At 56.0% G+C, this 18,683-nt stretch overlaps 1 protein-coding gene across 4 annotated transcripts; it reads left to right on the forward strand.

The window, feature by feature from the left end:
- Positions 1–1,075: 1,075 nt before the first annotated feature.
- On the forward strand, positions 1,076–18,076 carry AMOTL2 (angiomotin like 2). 4 transcript variants are annotated; one of them, XM_037143863.2, is made up of 10 exons: positions 1,076–1,164; positions 4,381–5,172; positions 7,861–8,164; positions 9,171–9,315; positions 9,696–9,788; positions 12,459–12,754; positions 13,413–13,729; positions 14,495–14,712; positions 15,269–15,448; positions 16,231–18,076. In XM_037143863.2, the coding sequence occupies exons 2-10, from the start codon at positions 4,442–4,444 to the stop codon at positions 16,287–16,289; spliced, it is 2,343 nt and encodes a 780-aa protein (XP_036999758.2). In that variant the 5' UTR covers positions 1,076–1,164; positions 4,381–4,441; the 3' UTR covers positions 16,290–18,076. The 4 variants fall into 4 exon arrangements, with proteins under 4 accessions (XP_036999758.2, XP_036999755.2, XP_036999759.2 ...); XM_037143860.2 differs by lacking the exon at positions 1,076–1,164 and adding an exon at positions 1,389–1,749; XM_037143864.2 differs by lacking the exon at positions 1,076–1,164 and adding an exon at positions 1,389–1,749 and having other exon boundaries at positions 15,272–15,448.
- The last annotated feature ends 607 nt before the right edge of the window (positions 18,077–18,683 follow it).

Below are 18,683 nucleotides of genomic sequence, written 5' to 3' on the forward strand. Positions count from 1 at the left end.
AAATCAGTCCTGACTCTCCGGGACAGCAGCCTGACATGGCCCTCTGCCCCCTCCCCCAGTCCATCCTCTCCCCCAACACCATCCCACTCCCCAGGATGTGTTGGGAGGTCCAGTGTGGTTAGGGCTCAGGAATGGCTGGCAGAGCTTGGGGAAAGGGGGAGGCAGGGGGAGGGTTCATCAGAGCAAGCTTTCTGAAGAACGGGTTTCCATCAGCACAGATGGATCAGTCTGGTGAGAAGGCAGGGGAGGAAGACAGGGTCCTAAAGGCAGAGGAGATAATTCCATCCAGAGAATAAACAGGAGCAACAAAGGAGGACCTGGTGCAGGGAGAAGGCATGATGGCCGGCAGGGTTGTAGGGGGAAACGAAGAAGGGGCTGGCCCAGAGAGAGGGCAGATGGAGGGAGGTGGGCTCCTAGAGCCTGCCCTGTCCCTCTAGGGAGCCTGGATTCTGGTGGCCACGGAAGGGTTTCCAGAATGAGTCTGAGAAGCCCAGGGGTTACCTGGCCTCATCGCTTACTCCCTGTGTGACCCCCGAGCAAGCTAATTAACCTCTCTGAGGCTCGGTGTCCTCATTTATGTCACAGGCAGGGTAACAGAACTCCCTGGAAGGATGACTGGGAGGGCTGAATGAGATGCCTAGGAGAAAAGCGAGTGCGCTCTGCCTGAAGGGCTGCCAGTGACTACCTTCTTCGGCCAGAGTCTGAGGGAGAACCTGGTGACGGGTGATTTAGTTGGTTAGGTGGATCAAATTAACCAGAACATTTTCCAATCCAGATTCACACTTCCTGTGGAGACAGGTCCTAAAAGAGCTGGCGAAGGTGTTTGTAAACAATAAAAGTGCAATTCTAAGCTCGCCGCTGGCGGTGAAAACAGTGGGGGTTAGGAAGAGGCTCCGTGCTGGAAGCAGAGTCATCCCTTCGCCGGAAGCAGGTTCCAAATCAGACAGATATGGACAACTCTGCAGTCCTCCCCCCCCCCCCCGTAAACACACGCGCACGCCAAACACACCACGTTCCCCAGGGCGACACCCAGAATCTCTCAGGGACACTCGAAGTACATCCCTCGGTGTCATCCACCCTTGGAATGAAGGGGTGACAGGAAGGCGGGGACGGGGTTCGGGAAGGCATTGGGCCGAGTTGGATTCGTCGCTAGCAGCTCCGAAGGTAAAGCGGAGCGGGGAGGGAGGGGGCAGGTGGGGAGCGGGACGGAGAGCAGTGCAGCCGATCCTGGAGGGCCCAGGACAGCCCGGGAACGGAGCTGTGGCCAGCCTGGTCTGCAGCGCCGCCTCCCCGGAGGCCGGCGGGGGCCGGGAGGAGGGAGCGGGAGGAGGCGGAGAGCGGAGGAGGGAGGCGCGCTGAGAGGTTATTTGTGGTTCGCTTTGATCCCGAGGGGGAACCTGAAACTCTCACATTCCTGGCATAGCAGCCGCCTCCAGCGCGGGCTGACCCTGGGGCTGCGCGCTGGAGCCGGAGCTGCCAGAGCGTCGGCGCCACCGCCCAGTGCACACCTCCGCCGCCGAGCTGAGCCGAGCGGAGCCGGGCTGGGGCGTCAGGTCTGACCGCGACCAGCACCCGCGGGCCTCAGCTGTAAGGAAGGCTGATCGGCGCTTCAGGCAGCGCACCGGGCTAGCAGAGACCCGACCCAGCCGAATCCCGAGCTCCGGCACGGCCTGGCCTTTTCCGGGAGCAGGACCCCGGCGGACCCAGCGTCCTCAGGGCGCAGGGCGCCCTTTCCAGGCGGAGACAAAGGTGGGCAGGGACCACTCTGCCCCTCGGACGCCACGCCGTGCGCCCAGAATGGGGGAGCTCCCGGCGGCTCGAAGGTCTCTCTGGGGCTGGGGAAAGGAGCAGCCTCTGAGAAGCGTGGGGTTCGTGTTTTGGTCGCGGGTCAGGGAGAGGAGCGCGAAATAAGGCAGGGGGTGCTGTTTCCAGTTTAAGGATCAGGGCCCTGGGGGCTGATCTGATAAAGTAGAGGTTACAGGTGCCTTTGCCCCCAACTAGCCCAAGAATTCCTCTTTGTCTTCCTTGAAAAATCTTCTTTGGAGCCACGAATTGGCTCTCACCGAGAAGAATGCAGCTTGCCTTCCAGCCCGGTGACGTCAGCGCTGGAGCATTCGGAAAACAAAGAGGGCCGGCCCGGGAGGGAAGGAGGCGGGCCCGCGACGCTTAAAAGACCTCTCGGGGCCACCGGCTACCGTCGCCCGCTTGCTCTAGGCGCACGGACAGCCTCGGAGTGTTTGTGTCCGGCCGAGAGTCGGTGCGGTTGGAGAGACCATCGCTCCGGCTTTTTAGGTGTGCGTGAGCCCAGGCGAGGGCCGGAGATGAGAGCTTGCTTAGAAGGAGGCGGCGGGTGGGCTTCGTAGCGTCGGGAGCGCTAGCGCAGCCGAGGTGCACCCCGGCAGGGAAGGGCGGCGGAGGTGGGGCGGGCGCGGGAGGTGGCGATTTTAGCAACGGCTGCGCTGAGAAGACGTGCATCTGAAGGACTCGATGGGGACAGACTCGGGATGAGGGGCCCCCAAGGGGTGTTCTCTGGTCCCAGACGCACTGTTGGGGGAAGGAGGTCTAGAATCTCCGGAAAGCTCTGTGGTCCCGGGCTTCCTCCCCGGAGTCAGGCGGACAGTGATGAATTCGGGAAATGCCTGGCAGGTACAACTCGAGGGCAGCGATTTTCAACCTTTTTCATCTCGTGGCACACATAAACGAATGACTACAATTCTGCGATACACACAAAAGTGTAATTTGTGCTGATCTGACCCCCAAAAATCGGTATAATTTTGACTCGTTTACACAGTCTAGGGGGAAACAGGTCGGTGCCCCTGACTAAATCAGTCGGGTACTGCACGTTTCAGAAATTCCTGCGGGGCACCATTGTGCCTGCTCTGGCACACCGCTGCAAAATCGCTGCTCTTGGGGAGAACTGATGCCTGTTTGAGTTGCCTCTGGAAGCTCCTGAGTCTTGCGTCTCCACCCCTCCTGTCTGTGGGGGGAGGGGATGGCATGACTAGGTGCTGGGAGCGATGGGCACAGAGATGCCCTCCAGACTTCTCTCCTGCTCCTCAGCTGTGGGAGTGGTGGAGAATGGCTGCTCTGTCCACCTTCCCGAGCTGCGGGACAGTGCTGGTTGGAGTTTTATGGCAGGGGAGGGGCCACATTCCTCTCATTCCCCTCCCCCCCTTACACGCGGGACTGTGGAGGTGTGGGCTTTGTTTGGCTTTCCCAGAATCCCAGTTTGGAGGTGTGTGTTGGTGGAGGCTGTGGAAAGGCATCTTTCCGGCATGAGCCACTGGGAGCCCAAATTCAGAAGAGAACACCTTTTTCAGGAAATAATCTACTTGCGCTCACAGCCCCCCCCCCCCATTCCTGCTCCAGGTCGCTGCAAGCAAGACCCTCCCTCTGACTCCCTTTCTTCTCCACTGGGCTCAAGTGGGTGTTACCGAGGCCAGGGTGCTGAGTGCACATCTACTATGTGGCCAGAGGACCATAGAGGGCTTTTCCAAGGGGGGGGGGGGCATAACTGTAAACTCTAAGACATGGCCATCCTTTTTCCTAGAGCTCCCACGCAGCTACTGTCAACACACAGGCTATGTGACTGACCCACAAACCTTGATGGGTGGCACCTTTCTGCCTGGTCTCACAACCACTGTCCTATTGTAACCTCTCCTTTCATCCCTCGTTCACCATTCCAGATGCATTTTCTCCTTCTTTCCATTTACCTTACAGAGTGGCTGCCAAGGTCACTCCATGACAAGGGAGGGTTCTGCAGGGTAAAGAGTGATGAGTTAGCTGTGCCAAGGCTGAACCTCATCCTAGGTTTGCCTCATTCTAGAGAGTGCTGGAGGCTGTCTGCCTGGGGCTTCTACTGGACTAGTCTCTTTCTTTATCACCTCCCAGTAAACTGGAGTCCTGTCCACCCCTGGTCTGGACAGCTCAGTGGCTGGATTTGAACTAGGCCTGTCTTGGAGTCTCTCATCAGTTCTTTGATGGGTGGCTGACTGCAGGAGGCTGTGGTTCCTGGTTGATTACTTTCTTGGTACTGGTGTCTCTTTCTAAGGCATAGTAAGTCTCTGTGAATATAATTATATTGGCAATCCTTTTCAAAGATGTATAGTGCACCAGGAGCTCAGCAGCCATTGTGTCCTTTAATTTTCAACCTCATGCAGCAAGCACTACTCTTTCCATTTTTCTGATGGAGAATCTGAGACTCAGAGGTCAGATAATTTGCCTTGATCAGTAGGGGCAGCACTGTCATTTTAACTCAGACTTGTGTGTCACTCTAAGTCTTGCTCTTTAGCATTATGCTTTGGACCTGACTCTAAAGGAAAGTTCTCTACCCCCCCCCCCATGTGCTCCTACTTATTGCTCTTCTTTCTTTCTTCCCAGGTGCCCTGGGGCCACGTGTCTCTGGCTATTGTCCAGGCAGGTGTGAGCAAGCCAAAAAAGCATGAGGACTCTGGAAGACTCCTCAGGGACAGTCCTGCACCGCCTCATCCAAGAGCAGCTGCGCTATGGCAACCTGACTGAGACACGCACACTGCTGGCCATCCAGCAGCAGGCCCTGCGGGGTGGGGCTGGAGCTGGGGGCACCGGCAGCCCCCAAGCCTCCCTGGAGATCTTGGCACCCGAGGACGGCCAGGTGCTGCAGGCCACAAGGCAGGAACCCCAGGGCCAGGAGCACCAGGGCGGTGATGCCCACCTGGCAGAGAACACCCTCTACCGGTTGTGCCCACAGCCCAGCAAGGGCGAGGAGCTGCCCACCTACGAGGAGGCAAAAGCCCACTTGCAGTACTATGCGGCCCAGCAGGCAGGGCCCCGAGCACTTGTTGGTGACCAGGATCCCCGAGGGGCCCCTGGAGGCCTTAGGAGGCAAGACGAGGCCCTTCGAGAGCTGAGGCATGGGCACGTGCGCTCCCTGAGTGAACGGCTCCTGCAGCTGTCCCTGGAGAGGAATGGTGCCCGGGCCCCCAGCCACATGAGCTCCTCCCACAGCTTCCCACAGCTGGCCCGAAACCAGCAGGGCCCCTTACCCAGGGGCCCCCCTGCCGAGGGCCCAGAGCCCCGGGGACCTCCACCTCAGTACCCACACGTTGTGCTAGCTCATGAAACCACCACTGCTCTCACCGACCCACGGTACCGTGCCCGCGGCAGCCCGCACCTCCAACATGCAGAAGTCAGGTAACTTCCCACCTTGGTCTTGCAAGCTCTTGACTTCCTTTCAGCGTAGTTCTCCCAGGGGGGAGAGCTTCTAGAGGACCCCTCGTGTCAGGGCTGGCAGGCCCCAGAGGAAGGCTCGTGAAACCCCCTCCTTCCCAGGAGCGAGGGGCTCATGCCCAGAGGAGGGAGGGACTCAGCCAAGGTCACATAGGATCTTAGTGGACATTCCTCGTTTTTAATTCAGAAATGGACACCACTGACTAATGAGCTATAGCAGTCAAGTAATTAAAGTTCCCGAGGGCATGAATTACAGCAGGGGTTAAAGGTTAGGTTTCAGAAAGAACTTGCTAAAGACAGTTGGGAATCATTGCCAGACTGAAGATTTTTAACAGGAGGACAGTGCTTTCTGTGAGTACTGGGAGGCACTCCTAACTGGAGGCAGGAAGGACCGGATGGTCTCCTTAAAGACCTCTCCCAACTGCCCTGGGGCGGAAGCTGCCCTGCCTCTACTGCTTATCCCCCTTTCATGTTTATTCATGGATTTCATGTGTCTGGAGCCTGTAGGGGCAAAGGGTTCTGGGTCCAGACAAGCCCCTTTCTGTGGAGGCTCGAGAGAGGCTACTAGGGGGACTCGGAGTTTAAGGGGAGGGATGGTTTTGCAGGACATGATTTGCTTTACCTCTTTAAAAAGGCCCCTCTGGCTGCCTGCAGAGAATGGACTCTGAGGGGCTGCAGTGAAGAGAGGCAGCCCGGAGAGTGCAGAAACATGAGAAATGAAGCGGACACACTCTTCATTTCACACACCTTGCATCACCCCCCAGGGAGGTCCAGGAATCCCCACTAGAGGGGCCTGCGGATTTGCAGGCTCCCTCCCTTTGGTGGCTCAAGGTCAAAGTCTGTTTCTCTTTATGCCTACTGAGTCTTCGTTTACTCACCCACTTCCCCACCATTTGGCCTTTCCCTGCTCTCGAGAAATGAGTGATGCAAGGGTGTTGGTATCAAAGGGACCAGAGCCTTGTGGGTTCTCTCCCACCTGTAGCTCCCAGGCCCCCTACCTTATCTCCCTTCTCAGGGCTGGGTTGGGGAGCGTTTCGGAAGCTGAGTCGTCGTTTATTCTTTGGGACCAGCCTTATTGAACCCTGTCAGGAAAAGATAATATCGTGGAAAGGAAGTAGACTGTTTGCAGGAGAACAAAAAGAGAGAGGGAGGGGGAGGGGAAGGGAGAGCAAGTGTGAAGGGAAAGGAGACTCTATTCTTTCTGGGAGCTAGGTCATCCCCAAAGAATGCCAGTTGTGTCTGCCAGGCCCAGTGCAGGGGGAGCAAGTGCGGGAAGCAACCCCGAGAAGGCCACGTTAGCAGTGCGGGAGAGGCTGGCCATCCCAGCGGGGACACTCTACTCAGCTCTCACAGGAAGCCCTACTCGAGGCAGGAAGAGAAATACATCTGCCCAGCCAGCCTCACCTTTGGGCTGCTCGGTTGAAGACTGTTTGTTGGGACCTGGGGGCAGGCTCTTTTCACCGAGGGTCCTCAGAAGAACTGGGAGCAAGGCCACAGAGGAGAGGGAAGGATGGAGGGCAGTGGGCATATGAGTACCACGGTGATGGACCCAGAAGTGTAATTCCATTTTCATGGGCATTCTGGGAATTGGATGGTTTCTGATCAGACTAAGACAGCCTGTTCTTTTGCATCGGGAGTCACAGACACCAGAAAGGGTCTGTGTCACCGCCACCCCGCACCCCATGCCTCTTGCTTTTTGCTCTCTACCTGGACACAGGACCCTGAGGTGTGTGTCATTCCAGTGCTAGGGGCCAGTAGCACGCTGTCCCTGTGCTCAGACTATTGCGGTAGTCCAGAGGCAGCCCCTGCACCTAAGAAAATGTGATGTTCTGGTCCCATTTACTCTATAAAGAGAGTGAGCTGTGGTCACCCCTAGGAGAGGTGGAGGATGGCCACAATGGTGGCAGTGGCCGCCGTAGGCCCAGCACTCTGCAGGGCATTGTGTGGCACTGACAACCTCCCTCGAAGCTAGAGGTGCTTGCCCTTGTGACTTAGCGGAGCCATGCCGGCACCTTGGGGATTTAAATGTCTATTTTGTCAGGCTCTGGAGCCCAGACTGTCATCCTGACACCTGTCTCACCACTCCAACCTTAGCCACAGTCTTCTAAAAATGTTCCTGCAAGGGACCCGAAATAGGAGGGGAGAGCGTGAGTGGGCCACACCGGCAGGTGCTAAAGTAACCCCTGAAACTAGAGGCTCCTGACAGACACGGAGGTAGCTGCTGGGCCTCAGCCGACACGTGGCCCCAGGGCCCGGGAGGCTGTGTGCTCAATCACGATTGATGTGGCCTCTGGACCCAGAATGAATCTGCTTTTGATGAGAAGGATGGAGTGAGCGTTTTTTAAGATGCCTTCTTTAAGCACTGGTTGTTTAGGAGGTCCGGGGCTGCTCAGGCAGATGCCCAAGGCCTTGGCCACAGTGAGGCTGGGTGTGAAACCAGCATTCTGATCTTGATTCTCTCTAGCTCTGCTATCCTGGCCCTTGAGGGTCTTAGGCACACACCATGTGGAAAAGGCCTTTCCCACTGTAGGGAGGCTGAGTTGATCTGTCTTTCTAGTATGCCCAGGAGGGCTGGGCCGACTCAGGCTGCTCCGGGGTGGGAGCTGTAGGGCTCTCTGTACAGTCTCTGAGCACTATCTCTTCTGTCCTCAGGATCCTGCAGGCCCAGATGCCTCCTGTATTTCTCCAGCAGCAGCAGTACCAGTACCTGCAACAACCCCAGGAGCACCTTCCACCCTCACACCCAGCTGCTCTTGGCCATGGCCCACTAGGCTCCCTCAGTCCATCCGGGGTGGATGGGCCAGGAAGCACCCAGGCCACCTCGGCCACCTTGGGCAGTGCCCAGCTGGCCCAGATGGAGACAGTACTGAGGGAGAATGCCAGGCTACACAGGGACAATGAGAGGCTACAGAGGGAGCTGGAGAGCTCAGCGGAGAAGACTGGCCGAATCGAGAAGGTAGGCCCTGCGGGACCTTAGAGGGGCATGGGAGGAAAGGACTTGAAGGCTGAGTGGGGAGAAGGGGAGGCAACAAAGTCTGAGAGCTTGTCTAGCTGGGCTTTTCACCGGTCCCTCTGCCTCCCACCCCCTAATCCCTCACGCACCCTCCCTGGCTGGTTCCAGACAGCTGGGGAGCAGCCGGGAGGCCGCAGAGCAGGTCTGGAGCATGAGCAGTTGCTGGCCAGTGGTGATTAGAAAGAGCTCATTCACCAGCTCCCTCACACTCACACCCTTCCCCTCCTGTGGACACCTCCCACAGAGAGCCCTTTGTGTCCCCCATACAACAGCAAGCCTGTTCTGGGCCCAGCCTGGCCAAAGAGAAAGCCCCTCCTCTTGGAAAAAACCAGTGACTTATTGGAATCACAGGCCAGCTAGGAGCACGTGCGGAACCTGCCAGCAGCCAAGTGGGAGAGGCAGCTGGGCCAGGCGGCCTCTGCAGTGGATGGCGATGGCCAGAGGAGCAAATACCCCAGGCAGAGGTGGCTCAGGCTGTGGTCCAGTGCCCCATTCTTTAGCAGGTGACCTCAGGCCTCCCATGGCTGTCCTGTGGTATCCAAAATAGGTCAAACCTCAGACCATGGATGCAATCTTCTTGTGCCCACTCCTGGCCCACCAGCTCCGATTTCTCAGCAGAAGCCAGACAAAAGTAAAATGCTTTCACCTTAGAGGCATCTGCTTCCAGAGAACCTAGCCATGGCTTTACTAAGCATCTGGACCTTGGGAGAGTTAACAGGACTCTTGCCTGCTGGTCCCAGCAGCCTGGTCCCCTGGACCTCCACTCCATGCTGCAAGCTTGTGGCGCTCCCACCATCACCGTCTGGAGTGTTTTGCTCTCGTTTTTGTCCTCCCCTCTCTCACTTCTGAGGGATATCAGATCAGCATGGACCTGAGGAGGAGGGGTTTGGTGGCACATAGCCCCTGGGAACTCTCCCCTTCCTTCACCTCTGCTGTCTGCTTCTTGCAGCTGGAAAGCGAAATCCAGAGGCTCTCTGAGGCCCACGAGAGCCTGATGAGGGCCTCTTCCAAGCGGGAGGCCCTGGAGAAGACCATGAGGAACAAGATGGACAGTGAAATGAGGAGGCTGCAGGACTTCAACCGGGATCTTAGAGGTGAGGGCAGGCCACCCAGGTGGAGGGGCAGGAAGTGTCTGCAGAGGAGTTGATTCCTCCGCTCTAGACGAAATTCAAAATCTCTGTCCTCTGTAAAAAGGAGTGTGAATAGACTCAAAGCGGGCCATGTTGAGACCCCTTGGGGGCCTCCCCGACAGGGTGATGCTCGTCTCTGACTTGTGGACCGTGGAGACCCTCAGAGCGCTCTCATCTCTGTGGCCCCAGGTGCTCCCTCCTCATTAGGCCCTGAGCCGATCCAGGGGCTCCCCTGTGAGCCCATCCCTAGCTTGGAGGATGCAGCCCCATAGATAGGACCCCAGGGGACACCTGGGCAGGCAGCTTCATTTGACACTCAAATATCTTTCCTTTATTTCAAACAGAGAGATTGGAATCTGCAAACCGCCGCCTGGCAAGCAAGACACAGGAGGCCCAGGCCAGCAGTCAGGACATGGTGGCCAAGCTGCTTGCTCAGAGTGAGTAAGGGTCCCACCCAGAAGCCTGGCCAGGTGTATGTGTGCAAGGAACAGGGCAGCACCTTTGGAAAGGGAGTGTGGGGTCTTCCCTCGTCAACCAGTGCTTAGAGCACAGGTTTACTGCCTGCCTGCTGTGCGCCCAGCACTGTACTGGACTTGGGGGGAGGAGCGGCTTCCAAAGAAGAATAAAACCTGGCTCTCTATCTATCAGGGACATCAGTGGATAGGAGAGGGGCAGCTGGGAAGCAGCGATTTGCTGAGCTGCGGTACAGACCGCCAGGGCAGCATCCTTTGGAAGCAGGCGGTAGGGGGCAATGGAGGAGGTGGGATTGCCCTGGACACAGTGAGATGGAAGAGGAGTGTGGGTTTCCCAGGGAGTTTCAGGCAACAGAAAGGAGTGCCCAGTGGGTGAGCAGGTGAGAAGCTGGGGAGCATGGAGGCACCTGAAGACAGCAAGAATGGGTCCTGGAGCTGAACCCACAGGTGCAGCCTAAAAAGAGGGTTGGGAGGCTTATTTAAAGGGGCCGGTGAAGTCTCCTTGAAGACTGGATGAGTTTGTTATTGGCTATTCCATTCCATCACTCATTTGTCCGTCAGAAGTTGAGCAGAGAGAGAAGAGGCCTAGGAAGGTACTGGGGTGGGGAGGTGAAGAAAGAGGGACTGAGCTTGAGGAACAGAATCAAGGGAAACATAGGTTCAAGGGTGCTCTGGCTCTGGGGACCAGTGACTAAGGGGCCCCCAGTGTCCAGAGAGAAGCTCTGAGGGAGTGGCAGGGGTGGAGAGGAGGCCACAAGTTAAGAAACAGCTGGAAGGTTCAGGGAGAGGAGCATGGAGCACTGGGCAGGGGCAGAGGAAGCACTGAGCTCCTACTTTGAGCTATAGTGATAGCTGGGGAGGTGTGTGGAGAAGAGGAATGGGAGTGGATGGTGACTGGGTGAGGGTGGCCTTGAGGAAGGAATCAAGGAACCCATCAGGAATCCTACTGTGGGTGGCATAGCGAGTAGGGGGTGACCAGAAATGGTGGGGCAACCCGAGGAGTGAGCTCTGATTGTCAGCACCTCTTTCCTCAAAGGGGTGAGAGGGTGTGGGGGTGGAGCTGGGGGTACGCTAGGCTGTACTGGCTGGGCGGGGTGAGGTGGCAAGGACCATGACTCTGGGAGGGAGATGGTGGCGGTGAGGGAGAAAGGGGGAGGGGGCAGGCCTTGGGAGTCTGCAGAGGGCTGGTTGCTGGGAGGAGGCAGAATGGGGGTGTCTGTAGGAAAGGGCCTACTTCTGGGCCCTGGATCTGCCAAACAAAGGAAGTCACAGGCGAGTTTCTGGGAGCCGGCAGAGGAGGGGCGTGGGGGAGCTGGCCTGGAGGCGTTTCCGCTCCCCAGGGAGCAAGCGACAGGCTGTTCTTGGCTCCTGGCTGGAGCCAGTAATCTCGCAGCCGCGGGTGACCTGGATGCCTGGCATTCCAGAGCCTCCGGGCTGTTCCGCTCCGGGCAGTCCCCCCACCGCTCCCTCCCTGCTCTGCCCTCCTGCCTGCTGCTTTGGGAGGGAGTGAACACAAAGGGAGACTGGAGCTTGCAGGTGGGGGACCTCGATTTCTCTAAGCCAAAGGCCCCTGCTGCCCCTACAGCTCAGTTGGCTTGCCCCCTGTCCCTCCCCCCTCCCCACCTCTAATGAGGGAGGAAAAGCCAAGCAGCCCTTCCTTGCTCATTAACAGCCATGGAGAAAACACAGGATTATCAGGGAAAATGTCTCTGGTTGACCTCAATACCCTGCCCCCACCACTAGTAGGGAAGTGTGGTCCTTATCACCAATGCCATCATCCGCTTGTCCTACTAAGCAGGTCACACAGACCCCCAGCTTTAGCTGCTCTGGTCACACCCTGCCCTCCCTGGGGATCCGGCTGTGGGTGCTGAGGTTTGGTTCTTGTCCATCTGTCCCCCTTGGCAGTTTCTTCACCTGGAGCACTAAGACGGGAGGGTTATAATGAGACTAGGTCGGGGTACAGGCCTCCTGTGAGCTCTGTAAGCTGTGAGTGAACCCACACAGGGGAGGGGTCATGGCCTCTAGGCCCAAACTTTCCGTCTGCTGCCTTCATCTGCCCCTCCACCCCACTCACGGAACATGAAGCCAGCCCAGTATAAACGGCTCAATTTTCAACAATATTGATCTTCCCCATTTTTCCCTCTACATCAGTGAATGAGGCCAGCTTTGGTTCCAGCCTTCAAAAGTCCAGACTGAGCCTGAGCTGACCTGGGCCCCCTGGGTCCTCCCTGTCCTCCCCCAGAGTAAAGGCATCTTCCTTCTGCCTGCCCAGGTTCCAAGCACCCAGTCTTCTGTTCTGGAACCCATACTGGCCTATATGACAGGTTACTTGGCCACATGTGGCCCAAAGATTAACATTAATTAAAATTAAATAAAATGAAAATTTTAGTTTCACCCTCAAACTAGCTACATTTCAAGTGCTCAGTAGCCACACCTGCCAAGGGGCCGATGCACTGATGGACATGGTTTAGAACAGTTCCATTACAGCAGAACATTCCACTGGGCTGTGATGGTTCTTCTCTAGAGACAGTGCCTCTGAGTGCATCAAGCAGGCCCCAGAGCCCATCCCTCCTCCTGCCCCTGCAGCAGACCCACACACTGGACACACTGACTGGGCCCCTTCTTTCCCTGCAGGCTATGAGCAGCAGCAGGACCAGGAGAAGCTGGAACGGGAGATAGCACTGCTGCGTGGCGCCATCGAGGACCAGCGGCGTCGGGCTGAGCTGCTGGAGCAGGCTCTGAGCAATGCCCAGGGCCGGGCTGCACGAGCTGAGGAGGAGCTGCGCAAGAAGCAGGCCTACGTGGAGAAGGTGGAGCGGCTGCAGCAGGCACTCGGGCAGCTGCAGGCTGCATGTGAGAAGCGTGAGCAGCTGGAGCTACGTCTGCGCACTCGCCTGGAGCAGGAACTCAAAGCCCTGCGGGCACAGCAGGTGAGCTGGGGGTCCTGTAGAGGTGGCAGAGCTAGGACAGCCCTGAGGAGGCCAGTTCCAAAGTTCCTGTGACCTGGGAGCCCCTGCACAGACCAGGCCTAGGTCCACCTTGGAAAGCAAGGGTCATCTGTTCCCCATCCTCTCTACAAGGCTCCTCCCAACCACCAGAAGACTAGCCAACTCTCATGTGTCTTCCCAAGATAAGAGAGATGGTCGCCCATATCCTGAATCTTTATCCTCTCTTTGGATTGTGTGAATGACTCTGGTATTTACAAACCAGATAGAGCTCTGTCTCCACTCCCAGCCTTCCCCTTCCCCACAAGAGGTAGGCTGACCAAACCTCCTGGTATGCCCAGTTCTGCCATGGTTTGCACCTGTTATCCAGTGTCGTTATTAAGAGCACCCCTTCCCCATTTGGGAGGATAACATATGTGGTCACCTGTGCAGAGGCAGCCCTTATCTTTCCTGTACCTTGGCCACAGGATTCAGGGATCCTGTGCCACCTCCTTTGTCTTTGGGTGAAAGCTGGGCGAGAGGAGAATGTGCTGTGAGTGGCTAAGTAAGCACAGGCATAACTGAGAGCCCTCCTGTGGGATGAGCACCAGTGGCCAGCACACCCCAAACTCTGTCCTTGACCACGGTGCTCCTTACTTTGCAGAGACAGGCCAGCACCCCCAGTGGCAGTGGCAGTGGCAGTGGCAGTGGCGGGTCCCCAGAGCTCAGTGCCCTGCGGCTGTCGGAGCAACTGCGGGAGAAGGAGGAACAGATCCTGGCGCTGGAAGCCGACATGACCAAGTGGGAGCAGAAGTATTTGGAGGAACGTGCCATGAGGCAGTTTGCCATGGACGCCGCCGCCACAGCTGCCGCCCAGCGTGACACCACTCTCATCCGACACTCCCCACAGCCCTCACCCAGCAGTAGCTTCAATGAGGGCCTGCTTGCCAGCAGCCACAGGCATCAGGAGATGGAAAGCAGGTTCGGCATCGCAGGCCGGGGCACCAGAGATGAGGGTGGGAGACAGCAATGTCCAGCCTCTGCCATGTCCTTGATCTCTGGTAAACAGGCCCCTCTCTCCACATGGCTCAGCTGTCCCTCCTATTCTGAGCTGACCCTGTGTGTCTGGTATACCAGGCGTTGGAGGCATATTCTTTCCCAGAGATAGCAGCTGAGTCCTTGGTCTGAGCCGGAGACCCTGGCTGTGCAGGTGCTGGATGCCGTCCAAGGCTCAGGGCCTCTACCTGCTTCCCTTTACACTGTGTAAATCAGAAACTGAGACTTTCCAACTGAGTCTACAGTATGTACCATCCAGGAGGAATGAGGACTGGGCCCCTGGCTTGGAGGTAGTTAGCATTTTTTTTCTCTCCAAAAATCATGTCAGAGGCCCCTCAAGATTGCATTTGACCTGTATCTGACTCAAAAGCACAAGCACATCGACTGAGCTCATTTATGGGCAGCTGCTCTGGGGTGTTGCACCCAAGGACGAGGGTTGCCATTGCTATCAGCAAACTAGTCTAGAACCTACCCTTTGATGACCTGTTAGTATGAGAAGAGATGGTTTTCAGAGCATCAAAATCCAAAGCTATGAGGACATTTATGAAGGCCTTTCCTGGCCCTGTTGCAAAGGCAGTTGGGTCCAGCCTGGCTGTAGGCAGGGCTTTCCCTCCAGCCAGTACCTGGTGGGAAGGGCAGAGGCTACTGGGTCTGTACGTCTAACAGTGTGGGCCTGACCCCACCCCTCAGGTTGAAAGTGCTCCATGCCCAAATCCTGGAGAAGGACGCAGTGATCAAGGTCCTTCAGCAGCGCTCCAGGAAAGACCCCAGCAAGGCCACCCAGGGCGCCCTGCGGCCCGCCAAGTCCGTGCCATCTATCTTCGCAGCTGCAGCAGCAGGGACCCAGGGCTGGCAGGGACTCTCCTCTAGTGAGCGGCAAGTGGATGCCCCCGCCTGGTTGGCTGCAGGTGAGCAGGGACTTGTGGGAGGCATAGTAGAATGGTGGGTTGCTCTCAGGCCTTTCCTCCCGGGACTGAGACTCAGAGGAGCCAGGTCTTCCTGACCCCTTTTCTGGGGAGCCAGCTGATATTCTGATTCCAGGGATCCTATAGCCCATTGTGAAAAGGGGTGCTGTAGCCCCTGCTCTCCATAAATTGCATCCCCCTCCATGCCAGCTCCTTACTATCTAAGTAAAAAAGCTTCCTGTGCAAATGCACCTTCAGAGCAAGCCCCCTTCCACACCTCCTAAGCAGATGCCATAGAAATTCTAGAATCCCTGCTGATTTTAAGGTTTAACCTACAAAGAAAGAAGGGCTCTACCACCCTAAACCTGTGGAAACCAATAGAACCTGATGGTTATTCCCATTTGGAAACAGGAGCATTTAGTCTTAACAGGAGCATTTTTCTCATCCAGAGCGACCCGCACTACCTTGTGCCCCCAGGAGGTGCAGTAAACTTGGGGTATTCTTCTTGGGAGCCACATCTCACGAACAGGGCAATAACTTTCACACCCTGCCTTTCCAGCAGACAGGGCCCCTGTGGAGGAGCCAGTGGTCTCAGCTCCCCTTCCTGCCCATGCCAAACATGGGAGCAGGGATGGGAGCACCCAGACTGACGGCCTCCCGGACAGCACCACTGCCTGCCTGGGGCTGGAGCCCGACAGCCTTCTGGGGTACAGCAGTGGCCAGAAGACAACCTCACTGGGTAGGTCCCCACTTCCCCAGCTGCTATGTCTAGTGTGTCTAGCAAGGCTGACGGCACACTGGAGTGTGAAGGGCTGTACCAAAGCCCTTCTGTTCACCATCCCCACTCCAGGGAGAGCCCTGCAGAGTGTCGGGCGAGCAGGGCGTATGGCTCACCTTGGTGGGAACGTGAGGGCAGGTTGGGGACATGAACAGAGGAGCAGAAAAGCCTGATTACAGACAGATCCAGAATTCAGAAAGGAAGCAGCCCCGTGGGACACACTTCATCTCCTCTTTCCTACTCTTCCTTACATAATTAATTGCCAATCTCAATATCTAAGATAATGGAGCTTGGCAAGTTATCCTCATGGCACTCTCGAGTTAGAAGGCTTCGTTTAAAAAGAGGCCAGGAAGGAGAAAGTTGAGAAGATGCCATTTAAATTTTTTGCCCCCTTCACATTAGCCTTTGCATATTTGCTTGTGCCTCACATCTCAGAAAACCACAGGCATGAAAAGAATGCTGCAGCCTGCCTCCCTCAGGGCGCTCCACCCGCCCTCCAAGCCCTCCAAGAAGTTCAAAGTTATAAACAAATGTGTCTTGCAAGCTGGAGGTTGGTAGTCTGGGGTGGGAGCCGAGAGGGAGCAGAGCGTTGTGCTTAGCTGGCCAGGTTATGGGAAGTGGGTACCTGGGCAGCGAAAGTGAGAAAGGTTGGTGAAGAAAGAGCCTACCTTCAGAACGTGCCAGGGTTTAAAAGAGTGCTCTGGAAGCACTTGCTGACATGTGTGCCTGTGCTCTCTCTGCAGACTCTGTCACTGCATCACAAGTCCAGGACTTGTCAGACATGGTGGAGATACTGATCTGAAGGAGCCGATCCCAGGGGCACTTGGAACTGTCCCCTGCTGTCCTCTGCCACTCGGCCATTCCAGCAGCCCATCCAACTGCTGCTCCTCTACGTCCCTCAACCAGGCGCTCATTCCCATCGACCGTCTGGTCCCAGGTGCTGATTAGGAAGGATGCTACAGGGAAGAGGGATGCTGTGAGAGTACCTGTGCCCCAGAAGACCCTGCTTGTTAGCCCCACGTACCTCCTGGGCCCATGCAGAATGAGGATTCAGCCTTTCCCTGCTGCCAAGCCTTGCTGCTGGGGAAGCTACTGAAGACCTAGGAGAGAGCTGACCCCCACCTGCTTTGCACCCCCAGGCTACAGTCAGAGGGAGTGGGCATGTTCATTTAAGGGGCTGATTGCCAAGGATGGCTGCCCATGGACACCAGGTAGGCTAGTTCCATAATCACGTTGGCCACAGTGTTCGTCTCTGGCTAAATGTGGTCCCAGCCAACCTCATCTGCTCCTCAGCTACTCACTGCCTCCTTGGGATCACTAAGACTTGCTTCCCTGGGGGACCATTGAAAGTGTTAGTCCTGCAGAAGCCACAGTGTTGCCCCCTCACTTGGAGTGGGTAAGGGCTCTTTACGTGGACTGCGATCTGCTGGGCAGTTTGTATATAATTCCCTTTCTTGTGGAACAGATGATTGAAGCATGTGGCTTTGGACTTGGCCCCTCACTCTGTACACTCACCCTGCTGCCATGGTTCCTGTAACTTCCGACCGGCTTCCCAGTCACCTCCTGCTCTCGGGTTCTTGGCCCATGAATTTTGATACTGATTGATCCATGAGATACTGGCTATCTTTTCCTCCCATTTTGAGCCCTGTTTTAAATGCCCGTGAGATCCCCTCACCCCACCCCCAATCACCAGCTTCTCAACGTGGCTCTGTAGTCCCTGTCCCTGGGATATCCTGTGGGTTTGGATATGAACCCGGAGCCCGATGCAATGAGCCACCACATAGACACCTGCCACGGGCTTTCCGTGCGCTGGTTCTCTCGAAGGAAACTGGAGAAGTTGCCATGATGTCATCAGAGTCTGTTCCCCCCCTGGAGGAATTGAGCAAGGGAGCAGAGCTAGTGAAAGCCCGTCAATGAACTACAAGATGGTCCTTTGAAGGGAGCCGCCATCACAAAATGGCACCCATGAGGCTGGCTCCTCGAGCCACCTGGGCCCAGCACCTGCAGCAGGGCCAGTGCCTAGAATTAGAGGGGAGCACCCATGGGCCAGCCCGCCAGCAGTGCTGACTTTGACTCCTGGTCTTAAAGGGCCCCCCAACTCAGCCCGGAGGCATTGGGTGGGTGTTATCAGTTTGGACTATTTTTAGTTCTTGAATCTTTGTTTTTTTCTTTCCTGTTTTTAAGTTCTGTATGTGTTATTTTATTCCCATGGTTCCTTTTTAAACATTTGCATTTGCTGGACAATTGCATTTTTTTTAATCCCCTTATCCCTCTTAAAGCTAAAAAAAAAAAACACATTTGGTTCATGTGCATTGTTTACAAAGCAAAAAGAGAAAAAAGAAAAAAAGGTTAAAAAGTATTGTGAAAAGAAAAAAAACAACTTAATATATTTTGGATTAATATTTGGTATTTCTTTTAAAGTATTTTTTTGTGCTGTGAACATTTTCTGCCAAAGACCATGATGTGTGTCTAAGTTATCATAAATATTTAAGATGTAAACACGGCCGTTTTGTTACGCCACCCGGTACCAGGATTGCTGCTGCATTCCACGGGTGTGACAGTATTTTAATAAAAAAATAATAATTGAAAGTGGTGTCTGTACAGGGGAGACTGCAGTGAGAAAAATGGGAAGACAGGTGAGGAGTGAGGATTTGGTGGCGGCCACCCAGGTCACATGTCTGATTACTCAGCTCTGAGCTGTGCCCCCCACACCCTGGCCCTATGCTCCTGTGTGCCTTGCTTCTTAGATGCTGGCCAGAGCACACCCAGAAACAGCCAGCTCAGGGTCACTGCCCTTCCTCGTACCGAGGAGTGAAGGGTGCTGGTTTCCATTTTCTGACTGGGATACCAGTGGGCAAGGTAGCAGGTCCATCCTTATTGGCAAGGTTAGGATGGTACCTAGTATATATAATCTCTTCCAAAATCCACCAGTGCTGGGAAGTTAGTAAGGCTGCATTGAAATGAGTGAGGGTGTTGGCTCTCCACCTGCACAGAGACCACCTCAGCCTAGGAGGTTCTGACAGGTGGGCAGCCTCCCCAGGTAGCTTTGTCCTAACTGGCTCCGTGAGGCCACACACTGGTTACCGCACAGGGGCAGTGGGTGTCCAAAGGTGACCTTATTCTTCCCCCTACTCCTGTCTTCTCTCCACCCCACCCCAACACAGAAAGTTGTCTGGCACCCTTCAAGACTGGGTGC

This window comes from Artibeus jamaicensis, unplaced genomic scaffold (assembly GCF_021234435.1).
Source record: "Artibeus jamaicensis isolate MK-2021 breed Jamaican fruit bat unplaced genomic scaffold, CSHL_Jam_final contig_519, whole genome shotgun sequence".
Taxonomy (NCBI): domain Eukaryota; kingdom Metazoa; phylum Chordata; class Mammalia; order Chiroptera; family Phyllostomidae; genus Artibeus; species Artibeus jamaicensis.

Excerpts from the sequence above, each read along its gene's own strand:
- AMOTL2 (XM_037143863.2), top strand. The coding sequence starts at position 4,442 with ATGAGGACTCTGGAAGACTCCTCAGGGACAGTCCTGCACCGCCTCATC. Across the intron at positions 5,173-7,860 it reads CTCCAACATGCAGAAGTCAG|GATCCTGCAGGCCCAGATGC; the intron begins GTAACTTCCCAC and ends TTCTGTCCTCAG. Across the intron at positions 12,755-13,412 it reads AAGCCCTGCGGGCACAGCAG|AGACAGGCCAGCACCCCCAG; the intron begins GTGAGCTGGGGG and ends CTTACTTTGCAG.